The following is a 21,586-nucleotide window of genomic DNA, read 5'->3' as shown; positions in this document are numbered from 1 at the left end:
TGTGCAAGAATGGGCCAAGGGCAGTCAACATTAAACCTTGCGAGGCATGCAGTTGTAGAACTGTTGAGGTGCAGGTCTCTTGCAAGCAGTTTCTGCAGTCACTTTGTGGGGGCAGTGAAAATTCCATGTGCGAAGGGATCAGAAGAGGTCCATGCTCGCCACTTACGGTGTCATCATCACGGACTTGAGAGCTCAGGGCCCACACCCGTGCTGGTTGGGCACGGGAGCCTACATTGTCTTACTGCTGCACTTGTTTCAGTCAAGCAGTCCCGATTAAATTGTGCAGCTGTACTTTTTGCTGTTGGTCTTTGCCACGAGGTTATGATGATAAAAATGAAGTGGCACATGTTTGAGTGTCTCTGGTGAGCAAAGTATGGCTTACGTTTTTAGAACAAGGAGGCGCACTTGCGTTTTAAGTAGTGTCCGCGAATACTTTGGCTCTCTCTGCAGGTGGACTGGACAGAACCATGGCTGATGGGCCTCATAACCTTCCACATTGTGACGCTCAGCCTGACTCTGCTTACTCGAGACAGGGGCAACGTGCAGGCAGGCTTGTTTGTGACAGCACGTGAGTGGACTCACTCTTGTCTCTTGCACGCATTGTGAGTGGCTTTCTGCGTTATCAGTGCTTGCCAGCTACGCTTAGCATCCTCGCTGCGGAATCTAGAGCTCCAGCTGTTTCACTTGCGAGGGCTGGGCTGGCCACCTCATGATACTGCTGCATCACTCATGCCCATTATGTCATCCTATCGTTTACCTAATGAAAGTCTGAGTTGGCTTTCTTTGCCGATTTAATGGCAAGCTTGCTGCGCATGAAAAGTGTGTAATTGCTCTCATCAGTTTAACGTAATAGTTATGCGGAAACCTGTAAGGTGGAGAGAAGTAATTAATAAAGGGGAAATCGGACATCCACCCTTTCGTAGCAATTGTTACAAAGGAAACCCATACGGGTTCCTTGAAAGAAAAGCCTCGCAGTTGAAGAACTGAAGAATTCATCCCGGACCAGGATGAATTTTTCTTCAACTGCGAGGCTTTTCTTTCAGGGAACCCATATGGGTTTCCTTTGTAGCAATTGCTACGAATGGGTGAATGCCTGATTTTCCTGTTATATGCACTCGTGAGTGTGAGACACTTCTTGCACAACCGCATATACAAATGGTGCCACAAATTGTGCACTGTTACAGGGAACATGACCACATCATGTGGCCATTTCTGAGAAACTCGATGCATTGCAGGTGTATGATAGTTTATCACTCCTAAAGGCAAGTCAAGTGTGTGGATAGATTTGTATCATTGCAGCACAACATACTTTCTCTAACAAAGGGCACAGTGTTCATTCAAAGTAATGTTAAGCCTCGCACATCACGAGCTTAAGTCTGTGGATTCTACTAGAAGGCACTCGCTCATACCATGTGGAACCCTGAGTTGTTCATCTGCAGTTGTGTGGAAATCATGAAACTGAAAGGGGCCTTTAATTGGACCAAAAAGTGCCAGAGGTTGTGCAAGAAGGTGACTTTGTTCATGAAGCAGTAATTATTGTGCAGATTTACCTGCCACATAGCAATGCATGCCAGAGGCTACTGACATGTAATTGTGTTCTTGTCTGCTTCCACTACGTTTCATTTGCATTTTCCTTGTAGGTTTCAATGCATGGCTAAAAACTTTATATCAACCACAATAATTGGCAGTGAGACAAAATTCTTTTTCACACACTTGCTGAAGGCAGTGTGCACTGTTACGGTGCACCTTTTTAGGCTGCAGTCTGCAAAGAAGCTCCTTTTCTTCTTCACTCTTGGATTGCGTGAACTTTTGGCAAAGTGTGGTACATGCCTGTGCTGATGTGTAGCATTTATACAAGCCTTTATAAACAAGTTTCTAGAATGTGAGTAACTGGCCTACCACTAACATTGTGTGTAGGCCATGACTGAATTGTTGTTAATAATAAGCTTTATGTTTACTGAACGTGAAGAGAAAAAAAAAAGAAATGAGGGAGGGGATGGTAGAGGAGTAAAGAGAAAGAGGGGTATCGCCCTGGGTGGCATGCTAGGCGTGACAGATAGGTGCAAACCCGTATGCCTGCCACCCATCTGCCACGGGTGGGGTGGGGGGTGAAAGAGGAGGAAACGTGAAGGATCAAGGGAATTAATTGACTAACTAATTAATGAACTAAGCCCCATCAGACTTCTTGCCAGTGCTGATTGTTGAGTCCTGTCTGTCAGTGTTGGTTTGCCCTAGTATGCTGGCACATTCTCAATAATGGGTAGCCGATGACAAGATGCACAGAAAAATGCAAGAAATGCAAAAACTGCAATGTATGCACACCATAGGCGTGCATACATTTGGTGAAGGTTGTGGAGAGAGGAGGGTGAGGGTTGCAGTGATAGGTTGTGTCGCAGTGTTTTTTTTAGTATCCTGTAAAGTGCACAGATGACTATGAAAGACGGTTTAGAGCAGTGTCAGATGCCTTGCTGAATGTTGGAGTGCTAAATAGTTACAATACCTCTGTGTTGCCTCATGCTTGTTCAAGTTATCTCAAGTTGCCGTTCAGGACCTTTTGGCAGCATTATTGTTACTAGTATGGAGCACGCAGATTGCCGCCACTGTGAATGTAGTGATTGTTGCTAGCCACGTTGTACGAATCCCAGCAAACAGTTTTGTCTTGATTGCTTGAGGCAAGCGTTTTTGCTCAGCCACGTGGTTGCACATCATGTATGTTTGTTTCCCAAGTAATCTTTGTAGGCTGCTCGGGGTAGCACACAATGGGCTGTTAACATGGGGCCAGCTTTCTTGCGTTTGAGGAAGGGTGCTGTTCATCCCATTGTTCTGTTGTAGCTTGTTTCTGTGTTTGTCACTCTTGCTAAGGTGCAGGAGGTCGAGGCAACACTTAGGCTGAACAGCCCTCTTAATGGCGGTTGTGGGTTTGAATTCAAGTGCCACGTTGGCAAATGGAAACTTTAACTTAAATGACAATGTCTGTAGCATAATGTGTGTGCTCTTTGCTGCGCACATGAGCCAATTTTATTCCTAATTGAGCCTTGCTTCAAACACAGTGTCTGCAATCAGGCAAGACCTTGACTTTCCATGTAACTTGTCAGTTCAGGGGAAGAAAAGAAAGTAAAATTTCTCTCCCTTTTGCTTTGAATCGGAAAAATGGATACTTACGATAGTTACTGCGAAGCTAGTGGTTTGTCAGGAGGAGGACGAGTTTTCAACTGAACCAATGCAATTCATGAAGAGTGGCGTCTTTTGCTGGCCTTGCGAGTGTGGGCCTGGCCGGGCGGTCAGAATATCACAAAACGTGTGATTAAACCAAGTCTGATAGTGTATCCAAACTTACTAGCAGCTTTCTGATAGCAGTCATTGAAAATTATGGGCTGCTATAAACCTTCATTTTTCCCTGTGCCTGAATGTCCATTGTCATAGACCAGTAAGGAATTCTCATGAAAATAGTCAGTAAAGTCCTGGAGAAATAAGAGAATTTGAAAATGCCAATGTAGTGGACACCTTGTTGGAAGTATCTCAAGCATGCAATAAAATAAATTGATTGTGTGAAAAGATTGCGATTCTGTTTTAAGTGCTAGTGGCCATTTTAATGTACGGGAAACCAACCATGTTTGTACACAGTGAGGCCTTTCATGCAGGAGAATTGACCACAGCGAAATGCTTGCTGCGCTGTTACGTTGACCTGGGCAAGTTCGCTTAAAAACTAAAAGAAACTATTTTGGACAGACACATACTCTTGCTAATCTTTTGTTCCATGGTGAATTATCACTTATTCACAAATGAAACTACTTGTGAAAACCAGACTTGCCCAAACTGACATTGATGCCATTGTGTGATGACCTTAATATGTTTTCTCTTTTAAGCTGGATGTTTATTGCTCATTGAATTTATACATGTATGCAAAGCCTTCATGACCCAACCAAAATTTTTAGTCCTTTCTTATGCAAGAAAGGCATACAAAAAATGGCTCATGGTGGATTTTCTTTTATACTACCCAAACCAAATCTGTCCTTTCCTAATCACGTACAATTAGCTAGACTGGCTGTGTCATTGCTGCAATCTGTGATGCTAAATGGGGCCCCTTCAGGAATTTGAAGGTGTTACCATCCAATGTCTGATGCGTCTTGCATAACAAAGATAAATTTCTGATAAAAGTGGCCCGGGTCCGTATTCTATGACACCATCACATGCATTGGCATCTATAGACAACAGCATTCTTCGTGCAGTGCCGAGTGCATTGTCTTTGCACTGTGCCAGAAACACTGACGACTGTGGATTCCAATGTGTTCGGTGCTACTCATGCCAAGTCTCATGAAATGAAAAACATCTCCCAAAGTGATTGCCTTGGAATGCGGCCTTTGTTCACAACACACGTGTAAGTGTTGGCTGCCTGTTTAGTTTGACTTAGTGTTGCGGACTTAGTATGCGAGGTTGTGCCAGCTGCAACACACCCAGCAAGGTCAGCAGAGCATGTGAAAGCATCATTGTTGCAGGTACAAAACCTTTAATGCAAGGTCAGCTCGTTTTTGTCGAGCCATTTGTGCCATGCGCAGCAGTAATCTTGATTTGTGGCCTTTACTAATTCTGTCATCCGCATGCTCGTACAAATCGCTCTGCTACTTGCTTCCCACTCCTATTTTGTTCTCTCAAAACCCTCTTTAATATTTCCCCTTTCCGGGAGCAAGGTGTGGCAAGCCAGAGCAGCCGCCTAGGCGAGGCCGACCTGTCTGGCCTTGATATAAGTGCGGGGCTCTTGTTGCATTAGCACATCTGACAAGTGGTGCCCATTCTCAATTTTGTGTTCAAGTAATAGGGTTTATTGAGGAATTTGGGCTCTGTGAGTAGCTTTCTTCATTTGTCTTGGCTCTTGCTTTCCACCTTTTTCTTGGCATGTGCGCATCTCAGGTCTGTTCGCTTCATGCTATCAGACAGCTTATCATTACTTGCTGTGGCAAAAGTCTAGCCTATAGCATGCATGAGAATGCGCCTAATATATTAAAGTCCTCTATAGGACATAATATATTAATATTATGCATATCAATGAGTTTGCTTATGAGCAGTGTAACTGTTGCTTAAAGGCTGTTTCTTCGGCTGCAAATATCGTCACGTGGCAACCATTTGATGTGGAGCTGCTATTGACCCAAATTAAAACAGTAAAGGAAAGGTGGTTATGGGGACACGCTGCATGGAGTAACTGAAAGAGCAGGAATTGTGACAGCAGCAGCCTTTTTTCTCTTTGAAAAAGGGCTAGAATATGTGGGCAGTGCTCTTACTTGCCCTTATCGTTTGTCCTAGGTGTGTGCATCATTAATTCTTGTGCAACAGAAGGTGCGCTTGTGTGCCTTGTTTTGTGTCTGCTGTTTGGTTCTTGGGTGCTGTTTCGGGAAGCCAAATGTGACAAGGAAAGTGCATGATAGCATTTTGAGTCCAACGCGCCTCAAATCCAGCTCTGTACAATAGCTAGCTCCAGTTGCAGCAATGCTTTCATATTCTACATGCTTTCTACATAAAGCTGTTTTGGCATTGGGCCAGTTGTTTCATTCTAGGCTTTCTTTTTTTATTTTTTGGTGTGCACACAGCTGCTGTATAACTGGCAGCGCCGGTGGCAAATCCCGGATCCTTGCAGAAAATGAGGCGCGCATGTGCAGCAGGAAGTCGGGCAGTATTTTTGTGCCAGTTATTTCTTACTTCTGTTCATTTTGTTAGTGTCGAGTGGTGAGCAGTGTTTGAGCAGTTGGCTGGATACAAAACGTATGAGAAAAAGGCTTACCTGTTCTTTCTTTGGCGCAACATCACTGATGTTGAAGTTCACTTACTAGATGTCAGAGTTTGCAAGTTTGCAAGGTTCAGTGCTGTTGAAAGCCCTTAGATAGAAATTGTGCGGGGGCGGGGGGGGGGGCCTGCTTTTACCGGGAGTTTCACTGACTTTTCTAGTGTACCCACCTTGGTCTGATTTCATCATGTGGCAGACTATGGTAATCGCCTGTAGTGTAAAGGTTATGCTTCAAAGCACACAATCGCTTGACTCCCTTTGGCTCGCTCAGAGCAAGGAAAAAAATCTCCCCGCACTATCTCGTGTTCGTATAGTGTGTCATCAGCCTACTTACTATTTTCACTCCAGCGACCTCAATCTTGCGACAGCTGACCCCATCTGCTAATTTCCTAGTCCGACTCCACCTAACCCTGTGCTGTCCTCAACTGCCTACCCATTCCGTTTACACCTATTCTGTCACTAATCAAGCACCAGTTGCCTGCTCTGCGCATTATGTGACCGGCCCAACCTTTCTTCCTCTTAAGCTTGGCTAGAATATCAGCTACCCACATTTTTGCATAATTTCTGTATATTCATTCTACACTACAGTGTTTGTGTGGAGTCCTAGAACATTCAAAAGACATCAGAAAAACATCAATCACTCGTCGGGAACACTTCCCGCCGCCCATTTCGAAGGGCTGCACAAAGTCTCTGTGCACCTGTCAAAGCGTAGAAAAACGCACGCAAGCACTGCTGCGCCTTAGTCAAACTTAGTCAAATCAAGGGAAGCGTTATATGATTTCCGAAAACAGAGCCAGTGGGCGTTACCTTTCACAAGAACAAATTATGGTTTCAGGCGATTGCAGTACCAGGTGCCGAGAATATTAAATGTGACACAGGCTTCCCATACCAAACTAAATGCTATTACGAGAAAGGTACTGAAATTCAATTTAATTAATAATGGTGAAATTTTATAAATAACATTTGCCATTTTTATTTTTATTTTTTTATTCATTTTATTTTTACCATGTTCCAAACCTCGCTTTTCCATCGTTCCGCATTTTTTTTTTGTTCCGCTGAACATTGCCATTACATTGAGTTGAATTTTTGGTATTTTAAAGCGTTTTCATCCACTTTTTTCTGTATACAGATGTATGCCTACATGTACAGATGCAAATATGTATAGATACTGGGTTGGTGTAGATGCGCATGCGAATATATGTATACAGATGTCATAAATGTTCTGCTGTGAATATCAATATCTGTATAATATGAAATTGTTTTTGCACATATGTAACTGATTTTCTTTGTGAATATTCTGCAACTGTTTGTCAAAGACAGGGGACAGGAACCTCGTCAAGCTGCGATTGTGCAGCTTTTTGTTCCTGCCCTTGCATTTTCTTTTTCTGTGCAAAGGAAAATGCGAAATAAAGTTTGAAAGTTGGAAAGTTTATGCCACCTCATGCCACTTCACCCTTAAAGAAGGAGCCGGTCAGGCTCCGAAACGCCGGGTTTCTCAAAAATAATTTTTGATTGGAGTTTATTCTCTCTAACTCTCGTTAAATGTGTTCATATTTGAGCTTTTATGTTTTAACATTTTATTTCAAGATGTAGTAATGGCAACATGTACTGTGATACATGAAATTATAGCCTGATCACTGATGTTTGAATGGATGCAAGCAGTAATAATTGATGAGGCAATTTTTTAGAATTCTTTATGAAACTTCAAAGAAGCACCTCAAGAAACACAAATGGAAGTAAAAATTTGCTGTTTTTACTTTAAGTAGTGACAGTAAAAAAAAAAAAATCTTATATGTATAAAATATTCCCCTTGTTCCCATTTCCAAAATTTTGCAAATCGGATTGCACAAAATAATTATGACGATTTGTTGGAGTCAGTACCAGTCATAGTGATGCCCATGCCATGCAGGAAAACAGTAGCTTCACAAATGTGAAACAAACAAGTTCCTATTGTACAGGGAACATTTGTTTTTACTAATTGCAGCCGGAACTTGGTTTGTTTTTAGCCTCATCTCACTTTATTGCATTCGATCATATTTCCTATACAAGCAAAGTTGCCTTGTGTGCGTTCAACTGACATTGGAACTTTTGCATACTTTGTTCAGTTCCTGTACAGTGCTGTACTGTAATGTGGAGTGTTGTAGGATATTGTACAGTAATGAATAAGGGCACTTCAACAAGCATATAAGAGCTCAGACATCTATTCAAGTTTCGTTTGAAGGTTGTTCTGAAGTTGACTGCCGTGCTTTTGTGCGAGTGAAAACCCCACATAATGGGAAGTGTTGTTCGTAATAATTTGTAAATGAGCTGTTGAAGCGCTGATGGGTAAAAGCAACCCACGGTGGGGAAAACAAAGTTGCATGTGATGCTTGTTTAACATAATTATCAAAACAACATGAACTCGCAAGTCTCTATGGTTGTTTCAGACATAGTTAAAGAGCCTATACGTAAGATTGGAAAATTGAGTCAGAAGGAAGCTTCTGGGTCTTCACTGCTGCTGTCATTTAAAAAATTATGCAGCCGAGTTGACCAAAGTGAAATTTTTTTTTCTTTTTATTGAAGAGATGCTGGAAGCACTGGAGGCTAGTTTCGATGATACCTCCAGTCAAATTTTAATTTTTTTCAGACTTCCCAATCTGCAAAAAATTGTCAAATCTGCCAAATAGTTAAACGTCAGTCGTCATTTCACACAGTGCGTGATGTTGCTTGTAAAATAATTCCAGCGGAAAGGTTTAACAACTCGTATTAAAACTGTCGATCGATTAGATCAATTTATATAGGTACAGTTTTTATATTCCTGTCCCTTAACATTATTCCCAATATTTCCCGTACCATTGCTTGTTTCATAACCCTTAGCTTCCTTTACAGGGGTCTTGCAACACAGATTAAGCACTTATTTTTTTATTCGCTTTTAGCATGTTATGGCTCAGTATGGCCTGAGGGACCAGCATGTTGACCATTGGTACAGATAAAGCCATGAGTGTGCGTCCCAGTAACAGGTTGGGACATGGCACCATCACCACATATCCCGGTTGCTGCGCACTCTTTTTCCTGGCATGCCAAATGGCATGCAGATTTCCATTCACCCTGGGACATCAAAAGGCTGACTTACTTTATTGCAGAGCTCAGTTGCAGAGTGGTTGGGCTGGCTTCAGCGTGAAATGCAGGAATGGGAAATGAACATCATGTATTATGTTGACCTCTAACATTGTAATGGAGCAGTGGGGCATGGTGCATGAAGTCGCAGTTGACTGTCAACAAAGACCGTTTGGCGGGAAGAACATAGGGCTGGTTCGGGCAGTCACCTTGTGTATGCAACATTGTCGCAGCTCGTAAATAACCTCTATATACACCTTTTTTGCTTGTTTGCTTCGCTAATTCTGCCCCATGGCAATATTACGCAAAGTCCATTTGGAAAATTGTAATCACACGCATACCAAAAAGCTCAGTACATCTGTGCAAGTGAGGTGTTGGAGGGGAAAGCCATGCCAGCTGCAGCCCTTTTCCAAGATATCTAGTTTGGCATGCAGGTATTGTAAATAAATAAATAAATATGCAGGGGTGGATGATGCAAACAAAAGGCACACCTGCAGTTTCTGCACGAGAAAGGCCTGCAGGTTCAGTGTCTCTGACATGCCCTGATGCAACCCAGCTTCATAGAAAGAAAAGAAATGCGTCTGTTTACAGTAAAAATACAAGTATCGCGAGGAATTTCTTTATTACTGTTGATGCAGAAGGATGGAAGAGCACATACTCACCATCACCAATGCTGTAAAGTTGTAATTGATAGTAGTCTGTGAGACCTTAATAGCTGGCAAATGCACTTCGTGCACACATCAGACGCATTAAATCTACAGATGATTCATTGCTAGCCAGTGGCCATTGAAGAGGCTTCAAAGGTGTTTGCATTGTCATCGCACTTGATGGAACATAGATTGCTCCTATGGTTTGGGCCTTCTATAATGTTCAGTGTACTGAGTGCTCATGTGTGCTTCACTGTTGGGCATCTGCACTTGCTGAAAAAGCTTCTAGTTCTGTATTTACTCACTCGCTCTTCTAATCGGCTTTGCAGCCATACTGTGTTGGCAATGTGGAAAAGTGGCACCAGTGAGTTTTTTTGTAACAAGATTCCAATAGATTTGGCCGTAGGGCAGTTTCTTTCTCGTTGGGAGTGCAAAATAAATTATGTTTTTGATTGTCAGGGGTTGGATGCACTTTACCATTGAATGTGCTTAAACTGAACTTCAGTGGTGAAGGATGTGCTGTGTGATGACTCGTATGTCCCTACGCTGTGTGCGCAGTGCTGCTGGTCTACTTCTCCGAGGCACTCAACGAGCTGGCCGCGCGGCATTGGCGTGCCTTCTCGAGCCACCAGTACTTTGACAGCCAGGGCATGTTCATCTCGCTCGTGTTCTCCACGCCCCTGCTGCTCAACTGCATCATCATGGTGGTGAGCCTCCCCCCTCATTCTTTCTTGGCCTCCTCTAAAGTCGCAATTTGAGTCTATACGTACAGCTAGCCCGACATGTCGCGCTTGAACTCGTCATGAGAGCACATGGACCTTCACACTTGTAAAAGGTCCACAGCAGCTTGTGAAAGGTCCTCTCTTCTTATCCTGTTCAGTCTCCTCCTCTGCGCGTCCTTTCTCCCCCTCCCTTCACACCGAACCCTACTGCTGACTACCACTCGGGTGTCACCAGGTGTAGCTAGACAGTAGCAGTGCAATGCAGTACCTCCCCCCCCCCCCCCTCCTATTCTTTACCTCTTAGTTACTGTACCTATCACTCTTAAATATCAGCTACTCGTATGCTCTGCGAGCAAAGATGTGCCCCAGCTGGCTGCATCGTGTGATTACTATGAACTTTTGTTACTCTTAATGGCAGCAGAAGGTGCAATTTTCATTATCTTTGATGTGTCTTTTTTTAAGTAAATAATGCTTCCATGCTGAGAAGTGAAGAAAGCTATAACATTTATTGTCCAAGCACAAGTAATTTCGTTGCCTATATGATGCCAAGTTAAGAAAAAATTATGAATTCTGGAGATTCTAAATTGTAGTGGGAACAGTAGATAATTCATTTAGGTCATCGGATGTTTACAAAAACATATAAATGTATTCATATCAGTCAAGCAAGAAAAAAAGAGGAGTCTTGTTTACAGCTCTCATAACTGAGCTGCATAAATAGTTATTGCAATTCTGAAACTGCACATGATAGACCAGTTAAAGCAGGCAAGATTCATAATGTTTAATGAGCATTTACATGAAACTGCTTGTTTGATTATGGAGTGTTTTTCAAAGGTGTTCTGCAAAATATTGGTATTCTCTGAACTTGCAACTGCCACTTTTGTGTACTTTAGATTTTCTTTCCAGAGGTAGCATATCTATTTTGGTGTGAGGGTCACAATGCTGAGCTTCAGTATTTCCTTTAACTCTTTCCCTACCATGGGGAAAATAGGTGTCTTTTGTAGGATACGCCAGATTTTTTTTCTGAGGGACTACTGCACTAAATATATTATGTAATACATAAACAAAAGGCAGAATGAATGCACTTTTCACACATCAAAGTTTTATTAACGAGATGTATGCCGTAAAAAAGATATAAATTGCCAAAATCAAGATTGTGGGACAAAATTGGCCAAAGTTTGTAAAAACATGCTTGTATCGACTGAGGAAAAAATGTCACAAAAATTATGAGGTATACAAAATGCATTGCCGTCTAATTGGCACTACCGCTAAAAAAATCAAACTTTTTCATTGAACAGTTATTCTGTACAAAAATTTAAGTGCAAGCACTAGTATGACCTGTCGGGCTGTGGCCTTCGATGTTCCGGGATGGCTTGCGTCTTCATCGGTCTCAGGTTCAAAGTTAGATGAAAAGTCGGCACCCTCAGACTCGCTGCTGGTCGGCCCATGAATGAAATCAGCCTCCGATGTAGCGGAATCAAGAAATCTGCAATCTTTCGAAGCGCGCGCACTGTTTCCAGAGGCGGCCATTTTTGCTTGCTGCTGTGGCAATCGCCAAACTTGGAAGTGCGTTCAAAAATTAACGCCTCATGGGGAAAAGGCAAACTGCTTAGGAAACAAAAGAATAGTGTGTCCGTGAGGGGCGCGGAAAATCTCGAAACCGGCCTTTCAAACCATAGTTAGTGGGATAACGATGCTGAATGGGCGCGTTATGAAAAGAGTTAAACACACTCATTATGGTTTTCATGCAACGACCCTTGGAGCCAAATTCCCTTCGCGGAGTGATGCAATATATAGTGCTGAGAAGCCAGTATGACAATCTTTTTCCTGTTTCCCCCCCCACTTATTTTTTTCCTTGAATGGAAGTACAGATCCATGACAGTGAACTAAAATATAGTTATTATAAGCATGCTAACTTGATTCGGTGAACACTTCTTGTGTTTATTGTTTCATAGTGTGCTCCTGTTAAAATATATCCAAGGGATCAGCCCTTCAAATCATGCTAGAAATGGAGGCCAAATCCATGTTTGGCCTGTTTTCTGTGCTTCTGTTTTAAATTGAGATTTAGACGTTTGTGTTTGCGTCCTTTAAAGAAGCCCTGAAACACTCTTTGAACATAGTAAGAGAATGTTGCCAATCTGTCATAAAGGCTGCTGTGAACATCCAAACCAAATATTGCCGAACTGCAGGCTGTAGGGAATTTACAATCTCATGTCAGAAACGGAAAAAATCGCTTGCTCTCGCTTCCACAATTTCGTCATGCAGCATTATAATCACGAGCAGCTAAACCCACCGCAAGAGCATTCTTAACGATACATAGTTGCTAATCTTTATTAAATACATGGAGCATATATGCTACATGTTTGCAATCTCAAAAAGACATAAAAATCATTTTATCTTTGGGCTGCTAGCCTACACACCGCAATTGTGCATAGCTGTGTCTGCTGCGCTTGGCCTCCGAGATAGAAGATGCGTGCTGCGTATCGTAATCCATCGCAGCCACCATGGGGTACCATGACAAGCCCTTTTGGTGCCACGACACTCAGCTTTTGGGCGTGGCTTTGCCTTCTTGGTTTTTGCGCTGTGTAGCCTCCAGCACGCTGGTGGAGACTAAAAAAAGATAGAAAGGTGGGTGTCATCGCATTTACTCCACTCGTAGTTGGGGGGATTGAAAAACATTTTGCGCACGAGCTTTTTGAGACGTTTTCCATTAATAGCCTATGCACAGCCTGCATGTAGGTGCGTTTGCATAATTTGCATTTGAGCATTTATCAATTTGCGTAATTTAACCATGCAGGGTCAGTGGATGTGGACGTCTGGGAACCTCATGATCCGAATCAAGCAAGCCCAGCTCCGGGAAGAGATCCGCCGGCAGCGGTCGGCCAACTCGAGCCATTCTAAGGGGAGCAAGGGCGACTGAGTCCAGTCTGTGCTGCCATCCCAGGGCTACCCTGTGGCGCTTGGAAAAGCAGGGTGGTTGCCCCCTACTGTTGCATCACCACCGCACTCTTCTTGACCCCAGTCTCGACCTCTCCCATTGAACTTTTGTGTGTGACTGCAACATGTTGCCTCGAACAAGCACACACGTAGTGCAGCCAAAGCGCAGAAGGTGTGACGGACGTTGAAATGGTGCTCACCGTTGCCGATCATGAAAAGTCGAGTCGTGGTTTCATGCTGGTGTCTTCTGCCATGTGGCATTCAGTGTAATGTTGGGAACATTTTCTGTTGGTTGTGTTTGTCATCGTGGGATTTAATTTCTCCTGCTTTTTTACTTTTCCGCAATGTTTTGATGCGATGCCCCTTGCCACGAAGAAAACTGCAGTTTCTTTTATCTTTCGTCTTATATGCTGTGGACGTGCCGAGCATTGCAGTGACGAAAAAAACTGAGTAGCGCTCTCTGGCTATTGGAGTTTTTGCCATCTGTCCAGCAGAGCTGATTTTAGCCACAAATCTCAGTGACAGGCTGGTACAATGGGCAGCCTTTTGCTTGCATTCAACACTTCGTTATATTGGTATTAATGAAATGAAAGAGATACATTTTTTCCCCTTCCCGTTGTTTTCCAGTCAATTGCCATTTGTTGGGCGTGTTGGTAAACTGAAAGCATATTTAGCGCCAGCAAACAAGGACGGAAGGGAGACGACAACACAATGTGTAGTTCGGGAGCGCATTGTGTTGTCGTCTCCCTTCCGTCCTTGTTTGCTGGCGCTAAATATGCTTTCAATTTTCCAGTCAAGTTCGAGAAAGTCTTGTCATTCTGTGGTTCTTGCCTATTGAACACTTGACCCACTTTCAGACCGTGTTGTGAGCATAGGACTGCATAACCTCGGCTAAGCTGAGGCCTTCAGTGTTGGCTCCTAGACGGCTAATAAAATTTAATGTTGTCGGGAACCTTTTTGGTTGTAAAATAATATTGAAAGGTTTGCCAGCCCATGAATACATTAAAAGGTACCTGAACCATACTTTGGGTTTGGTGAATATGTACATTCCGTGGGTGGAGCATGGAGACACCTCTGCCAAGCTTTTGTGCTTGTATCCTCCTGAGTCCCCGCTATGGGGATTTGTCCAATATATTGGACATTAAGAAATAAGACAGCACTTCTGTCACAAGGCTTTCATCCTCATGAAACCACACTGTCCAACTTATTGGACACCTGCTTGCGCCATCTATGCAGCATTGATGAAAATACATCGTTCAAATTCCTGCCGAAACAATTCCACAATGGCGGCATTCAGCGGCGCGGCGTTTTACGGCAGCTGCCGGAGAAGTAAGCACTGTTTCTCGTATTTCTACCTGCTTTCAGGGCATATCTTTGATTTTATAATAAAGTTAATACAACAGCATAACCGCAGAATACGAAATTTAAATTTTTGGCGCGCTTACTTTTTTTCACGATTCCTTTGATTTCGCGTGTCCATTATGTTGGACGCTAGGACTCAACCCGGTTATTTAGACCGCGCTTTTGAGATGGCCTTGTTATGAACAGCAGGCGAGTACTGTTGGCATTTAGCGGCTTGTGGACGAAATCGCGTCGCTTTTTTTTCTTTAGGGGACCGGCCTCGCGTGTCTGATGAATTAAGCGGATAACCTTTCTTTTTTCAATCCATGGCTAGGACCCGCAAGACACCTGTCACAGGTGGTCTCGTAAAGAACCGAACATATCGATGTCCCTCGACCAGATATTGTGCGCATGTACAACGTCAACATGAGGGGTGTTGACAAGGCAGACCAAATGATTAGTTACTACAGGATAAAAGCACGCGTCAACAAGTGGACAGTCAGAGCCATCTTTCACCTCTTCTACATTGCCCTCAGCAACTCCTGGGTGCAGTACACGCGGGACATACGCTCCCTAAAGAAACAGGGGAAAGAAATACTCAAATCTATGCAGTTCCGCCAATCTGTTGCTTAGACTCTCGTGGCTCAAGGGAAGAAGCAGGATGAAACGAAGAGTGAGAACAAAGCCGAGTTGCATCCGCCATCAAGGCAGGATCGACTGTCTCCTCGAGAACCCCCAAAAAAGAGCACTACCCACTGCTCAATGCTGGCTGACACTGCAAACGCTGCCCGTTGCAGACTACATGGCTGCGACATGGAAACAAACCTTTTTCACCAAATGTCGGCTCTTCGGCATCACCCAGGAACAAAAAGTGTTTTGAAATTGCCCACAGGAAGTGAACACAAGAGCAAAATTTTTGTTGAGCAGAGGAATGCTCTTTTTTGTACTTTATTCACTACTTTGCCTTTCGAGTTATTAAAATATTTTTGCACACGAGTTTGAGCGAAATATCTGCGGTATGACATTACGTGCGCGCTGGGTGAAAAAGACCGGGTAGCATCCCAGTGTCCAATATATTGGACATCGCGCTGAGCTGAAACTATCAGGGCTGTTAAAAAAATATTTAACACTTTTCGTCTTCATACACCTACTGACTTATTCTGAAAGTTTGGAAAAAATCTGTGCACCCAAATGCATCCCGGGTCTCAGGAGGGTATGTGTAGCTTATAAGTAGAATTTATGCGCTGAGGTATTTGCCCTCGCATTAAAAAAAAAAAGTTGAATTTGAATTTAGCTTTCTCAGAAGGCTTCTTCTCATCTTCTTTGTAACCACTGGCTGGCTGTGAATCGACATTACCAGGCAGCAGCCCATAGTTGCCAGCCATTGGGTGATTGCTTAGACGATGCAGGTATGGAATTTGCACAACTATACTGAAAGTTGCGAACCCCACTTAGTTATATCGCATTTGAAATCTGTTCAATCAAATGGAACTGGTCACAGTAAGCGAAAACATTGTTTCGAATTAGGTTGAGGATGGCGCACTTCTGGGTCAAGACTACACTTGAACAAATCAGGAGCGGCACTCATTATTGTTTGTATGCTGACATAGGACCTGATTAGTTTTGAGTACCAATTTGTTGTGCTCAAGCGCACGTAGTCTCGTCGACCCTTCCATGTTCGTAACAGTTGGAACTGCAGTTGACGCAAGCTTTGTCAGAGACTTGGCTTGAAATGCACCCATTGACCCTGGCTGCCAGCTAAGACCCCTTTGCTCTTGGAGTTGTTGGGAGCCATATCTCAACATAGCAGGAGTTCTTGGGTCCTGTGGGGACCCTTTTGAATTGTTTCAGTGGAGGCTAGCGACAAACAACTGGAGATGTAGAACTGTCGGTCGACATGCTTCAGATTGAAATAAGTGTAACCTAGGTGGAATGGCTACTGGCCTCGCCCCCACAGAGGTAGACGGTTGAGTTGAGAAGGAAAAGGGCACGTCGATGTTGCCATTTCAACTTCTGCCCTTGGATCCTTTTGTTAAATTCTTTCTGAAGTATGTATATTCCTCAAAGGGCACCGTGCTCACTCCAGGGTGTTTAGGACACTTCACGGAAGAGTGTTTGGGACAACTAATGCCTTGATCTGCGAGTTGGTTCATCTTGCTGGCAGTATTCTAACAGTGCAAAAGTTGAGGACGAAAAGGAGCACAGACAACAGGTAAATGCCAGCTTCAAGCTAGCGTTTGTTTCAAAAATACCAGCTATTTCAAACACGCTGCGCGGTGTGTCTGCCATTTTGCCATTTGCGCTGTTAAATGCTGTTGGCAAGGTGTTTGGGGACCACCATGAACGAGAAGTGTCGCATCCTTTTGAAAAACGCCTTAATGAAAATGCAGTTTGAAATGCCTCTGTTGTGGACAGAGTGCACAAACAGCTGTGCAGTTCTCTGTTCTCTTCCTCTGAATCCTACTTTTTCCAATTGATTAGCCCTTGTACTGTGCTTTGATTTTCATTGTGACCTGTTAAAAGAAAGAAAGAGCTTCCATTCTTTTCTCATGCTCAAGTCTTGTGCAGGGAAGCACCTTTCTCTGAAATCTGTAAGTGTTGAAGCTGTGCACCTTTTTGCCATGTGGTGGGCCACCAGAAAATTCCAGGTGTCAGCAGCATGCTCGGCTTAATCCTGCTTAATCTCCTGCTTAATCTTAATGTGCCCAGCATATGATATGCGAGAGCATCTGTCCCGGATGCTCATCGCTTTGTGTTTTCAGTTGTGCTTCAGCCTTGTGTGTATGCGCGTTGCCAGCAGTGTGATGCAGAACATGGAGGATGTGGGAGGAACTCTGGAGTGCTCACTTCAGAACAGTCCGCAATGGGAAAGTGTGTAGGAGAGAACTGTGATATCCGACATGCAGCCTGTGAGCGAGGGTGTTCTCGGAGACTGCATGGGTGTGCGTGGCTGGCGAGTGGTGCTTATTCCTTTACTTGCCAGGGACCTGCCTTGCTGTCTTTTGTCTATTTCTAAGGTAAATTTATTTGTGTCCTGTCGAGCAGGCATCCCGTGTGCTTCATGTTCCCCATCTTGCTGTGAGAGAGCTTAGCTGGCAATCAACTTGCCGAGCTTTGGCCACCAACTAATGTGGCTTCGTTCACTTGTGACCTGGTGTTGCACACTGTTGCTGTTAATTTATTTGAAATCAGTTAGCCATCATTGAAAATTTACTAGAGCGCATGAAAAATTGTCGGAAGTTTGTTAATTATTCACTATTGAAAAGTTTAACGGGAAAAAGGATCATACATGGTCAGCAACTACTTTTAAGGCTTCAAACAAGAATGGATGTAGCTATGCTGAACATACAGGAAAGGCAGGTGTACTTGGGCACTCATTTGTGTTGGTAGAAAAAACTTATTGAATACTTTTGACAAGCAGTGTTTTGTGGTTTAGGATGTGCCAGAAGGTTTGTGTGAAGAAATTTTCTTTGCAATACATCACTGTTGCCATTTAATATTCTGGCAATCAAGATTCAAAATCTGCTGAAGTCTGTTAAATATTCTGAAGTCTGCAAAAAAAAAAAGTGTGCGAGGGTTAACAAAAATCTGCTATTCACTAAAAGCTTATCTTTGCCACTGAACTGACCATAATGATCTAGATTTATTGGAAAAAGTCTTCTAAGTAGCACTTCAAATTCAAAGACAAGAGGTGATTGACATGTGTATCTTGTCTCACGTAGGATCATTCCAGCTAGTCTTGGAACAGTGCTGAAGCGTTAGATGTGTAGCCCCGTCTAGTGCACGTTTTTTGCATTAGGAGCATACATGGTAGGTGTGCCTCTCTAGCAAAGCTACATTAGTGCTCACAATCTCTGGTACAGTCAGCGCAGATTTGCCCCATCCAACTTGTTCGGTTGGCGTAACTTGCACAAACACCATCAGCTGTGGAGACCTGTAGCATTTTTGCCTCAAGAACCCTCATTTCAACCACCTGTCATTAGTGCAAGGTGTACTTTCCTCTAATGGACTGCCTATGTCGTGTGCTCAGGGCATAAGTAAGTGACACAGTTTGTCTAGGTAAATTAATGCCCTCTTCTTCCGTATTGTCCTTGCTGTCTAGCCTCTTGCTATCATCTTTAGACAGTCTTGTAGCTGTGATATGCATACGTCTCTAGAGCAGCGCGCACATGCTTCCTCTCTTGCGAAGCACTGAGTCAGCACTTTTTTTTGTAGAGTGGAGGCCTTGCCCCAAATATACATATATTTTTTTGTGGTGTTGTGTGTGTGTGTCATTTCATTTGGTAGATAACAGCCTGTCCATTCCACACTGGTCAGGCACAGGCATAGTTACCACAGCTGGATAGTTTCCGATTGCCTTATTCCAGTGGCTAATTGCTCATTATCTTTATTGAAATGGACCATAGTCGATTCGGCATGCTTGCCCACGCTTGCACATGAAATTCAGTTCACCTCTGCATCCTGCAAGACGAGAACTGTGCCTGCTTGCAAAACACAATAATTCACTCGTGCTGATTGCGCAGACAGGGCATCTACAATCGTAGCAAACCTATAGTTGCCAGTTCTAGAGAATGCTGCCAAATTCATCTCCAGTTGCTGCTGCTGAACTCGGGAAGCCTGTCAGTTGACCCAGTTTTGTATACTTGTAGTTGCCAAATCTAATGAGTAGTTGGGATACATGAGACACATAATGCAATGCAGCTTTTAATCCTATTTAGCACCTAAAATAAGATACACTAGAACACCACTGCTGCAAGCAATATTGGCCACCCCTATTCATTCTGCAGCTTGTCCACGGCACTCTGCTCATTAGCGCACTTTCTGTCTGAGGTGTATGTGTGCATATATATGTATATATATATATATATATACACACACACAGGTAAAATCTTGATATAACGAAGTCATTAAAATCGGCACTTCCTTATAACGAAATTTCGATGTACTGAGGTTCCACCTTACTGTAAGTACAGTTGCCAAGTGATTTCTCTTACATGGAAAGGGCTATAATACTTTCTACACTCTTGGGCAATTTCATTTCAGTTGGAGAAAAAATTACTTGTTGAATTTGAGAATTGGCGACCAAACGTACTGCCGTGTGGACAATATGTTCACATTGGCGGTACAAAGCCAATCACCGCGGCTGTTGCTGTCATTTGCAGTAGGACAACGCTATCGGCGGACCACTCTGCACACAGTGCGACCAATGCAGCATCGAGATGCTGCAAAGAAACCTTCGCCTTAAAATTGTGTGAAAGCAAGGCGACAGGCGACAACTTCCCGTTCACGGCCGCCGTGTTTGTTGTAAATTTGCGATGTTGCACGTGTGTGTAATAATGTCTGAGAAGTGGAGTGAGATCCAGTAGGGCGTCCGAAATTTCGGGAAAGGCAAAGCATTACAGCGATAGCAAATATTGGATGTACTGCACGAAGGTTCGTAGTGTTATCGGTCGTGTGAGTTGCAGAAAAAGATTCTTCTCAATTAGATTAAAAGCACGGTGGCATGCATGAAAAGCATACAAGCATGAAAAGAGCTCACTCAATGACCGCGAACACTCGCTGCCACAATGCTGGCGTGATAAAGAGCGCAGGGAGTGAACGCTTGGTCTGCCTCTCACTTGAACGCATGCATGTTCAAAACTCGAGATTGATTCTGCGACCTCTAGCAGTACAGTAAATGCACGAGTAGACGGTGCACGTGAAGCCACCAGCCGTCTCGGCTTGCCTTACGTTTGCAACCGCCGCAGATTACTTTCAAGTTGGGGCATGCAGGTCACGTATGCGCTCACCCGTGTTGACAGCCATACGCAGCCACAGCCAGGCTAGACGACATGCTCACCTGTCCCCCTTCCCCATAGGCACGCACGCTTGATCACGTTACCGCACGCTCCCTCTTTCTTTGCATGCATGGGAAGGCGGCACGCATCAAGCCATCGTCCTTCTCGACACCCTCGCACATACGCGCCACGCACCCACAGCATCTGGTGTATGCGTGTAATAGGATTTTATTTATACAGCAAGAGGGCACTTAGTAGTAGTATTGCATCATCATCATCGGTCAATTTTTATGTCTACTGCAAAGGCCTCTCCCAGCTATCTCCAATTCCAACTTGCGCATGCAAATTTCCTAATTTTATCATCCCACAGACCTAATTTTCTAGCATCCTCGACTGCACTTCCCTTCCCTTGGCACCCAGTCTGTAACTCTAATGGTCCACAAGTTGTGTGCCCTAAGCATTATGTGGCCTGCCCAGCTCCACTCATTCCTCTTAATGTCGACTAGGCTATCCCTGTTTGCTCTCTGATCCACATCGCTCTCTTCCCATCTCTTAACATTGCACCTAGCATTTTTCTTCCATCATGCTTTGTACGGTTCTTAACTTGTTCTCTAGCTTCTTTGTTAACGTCAAGGTACTGTATACCACTAGTCAAGTTGATCACTGCTGTTGCCATACGTGGCATAGAACATGTCAGTACGAGTGCGTGACACACAGCTCCAACAGCGCATTGGGCAGTTATGACCTACCAAATCGGGTAGCTTGCGCACCGCAAGATTTCGGAGGCCATGACCAGCTGAATTCACCACTACCTGTGAAGATACTGCTCCGCTTCGGCAACTGCTCTCTGTTGCGCGGCGTGCAATTTTAGGTGCATTCACAAGCAGCCACATGTAATTAACCTTCTCGCCATTTGCGCCTGTGAAACACAGTGAAACAAAATGCATTTTGTCAATACATAGCACCAGTGCCGAAATAGTTAACCCAACGTTCACAAAGAAATGTACGTTAAAACCTCGTTAATTCGAAATCCCAGATAACTCAAAGGTTTTCTGTAGTCCCGTATTTTCCAATGTAAATTTGACTGGACAATTCGAACCGGCGACCTAGGCCAACCCGGTGAATTCGAAGATTTGGGGTGCTATGCGGCAATTCCTGATCCCCATTTCACTGCAAACCCGACGAAACGAGGTCCATTCACATTCATTCAAAGCATCATTCAAAATTACGGAATTATCCTCCACTTCCGGCCGTGTTTTTGCTACTTCCTTCTTAAATAAAAAGATGTTCATC

At 43.7% G+C, this 21,586-nt stretch overlaps 1 protein-coding gene and 1 long non-coding RNA gene across 2 annotated transcripts in view; one reads left to right on the top strand and one right to left on the bottom strand.

Annotated features, from left to right (window-relative positions):
• LOC135908681 (transmembrane protein 18-like) overlaps window positions 1-18,772 on the top strand; it is a 26,753-nt gene extending 7,981 nt beyond the window's left edge. The window contains exons 2-4 of the mRNA XM_065440533.2: window positions 451-568; window positions 10,078-10,226; window positions 13,036-18,772. Of these exons, the coding sequence (XP_065296605.1) occupies window positions 451-568; window positions 10,078-10,226; window positions 13,036-13,158 (390 nt within the window). The 3' untranslated portion in view covers window positions 13,159-18,772. The remainder of the gene's footprint in view (window positions 1-450; window positions 569-10,077; window positions 10,227-13,035) is intronic.
• LOC135908682 (uncharacterized) lies at window positions 12,554-21,586 on the bottom strand. Its single transcript, XR_010566389.1, has 2 exons — window positions 21,043-21,586; window positions 12,554-12,848 (listed from the first exon to the last, which is right to left on the bottom strand). It is a non-coding gene; the product is annotated as an uncharacterized lncRNA (long non-coding RNA).

Source organism: Dermacentor albipictus, chromosome 3, assembly GCF_038994185.2.
Source record: "Dermacentor albipictus isolate Rhodes 1998 colony chromosome 3, USDA_Dalb.pri_finalv2, whole genome shotgun sequence".
In the NCBI taxonomy this organism is placed as follows: domain Eukaryota; kingdom Metazoa; phylum Arthropoda; class Arachnida; order Ixodida; family Ixodidae; genus Dermacentor; species Dermacentor albipictus.
Note: the sequence above shows the minus strand (reverse complement) of the source record. Positions and strands in the feature narration are given on the sequence as shown.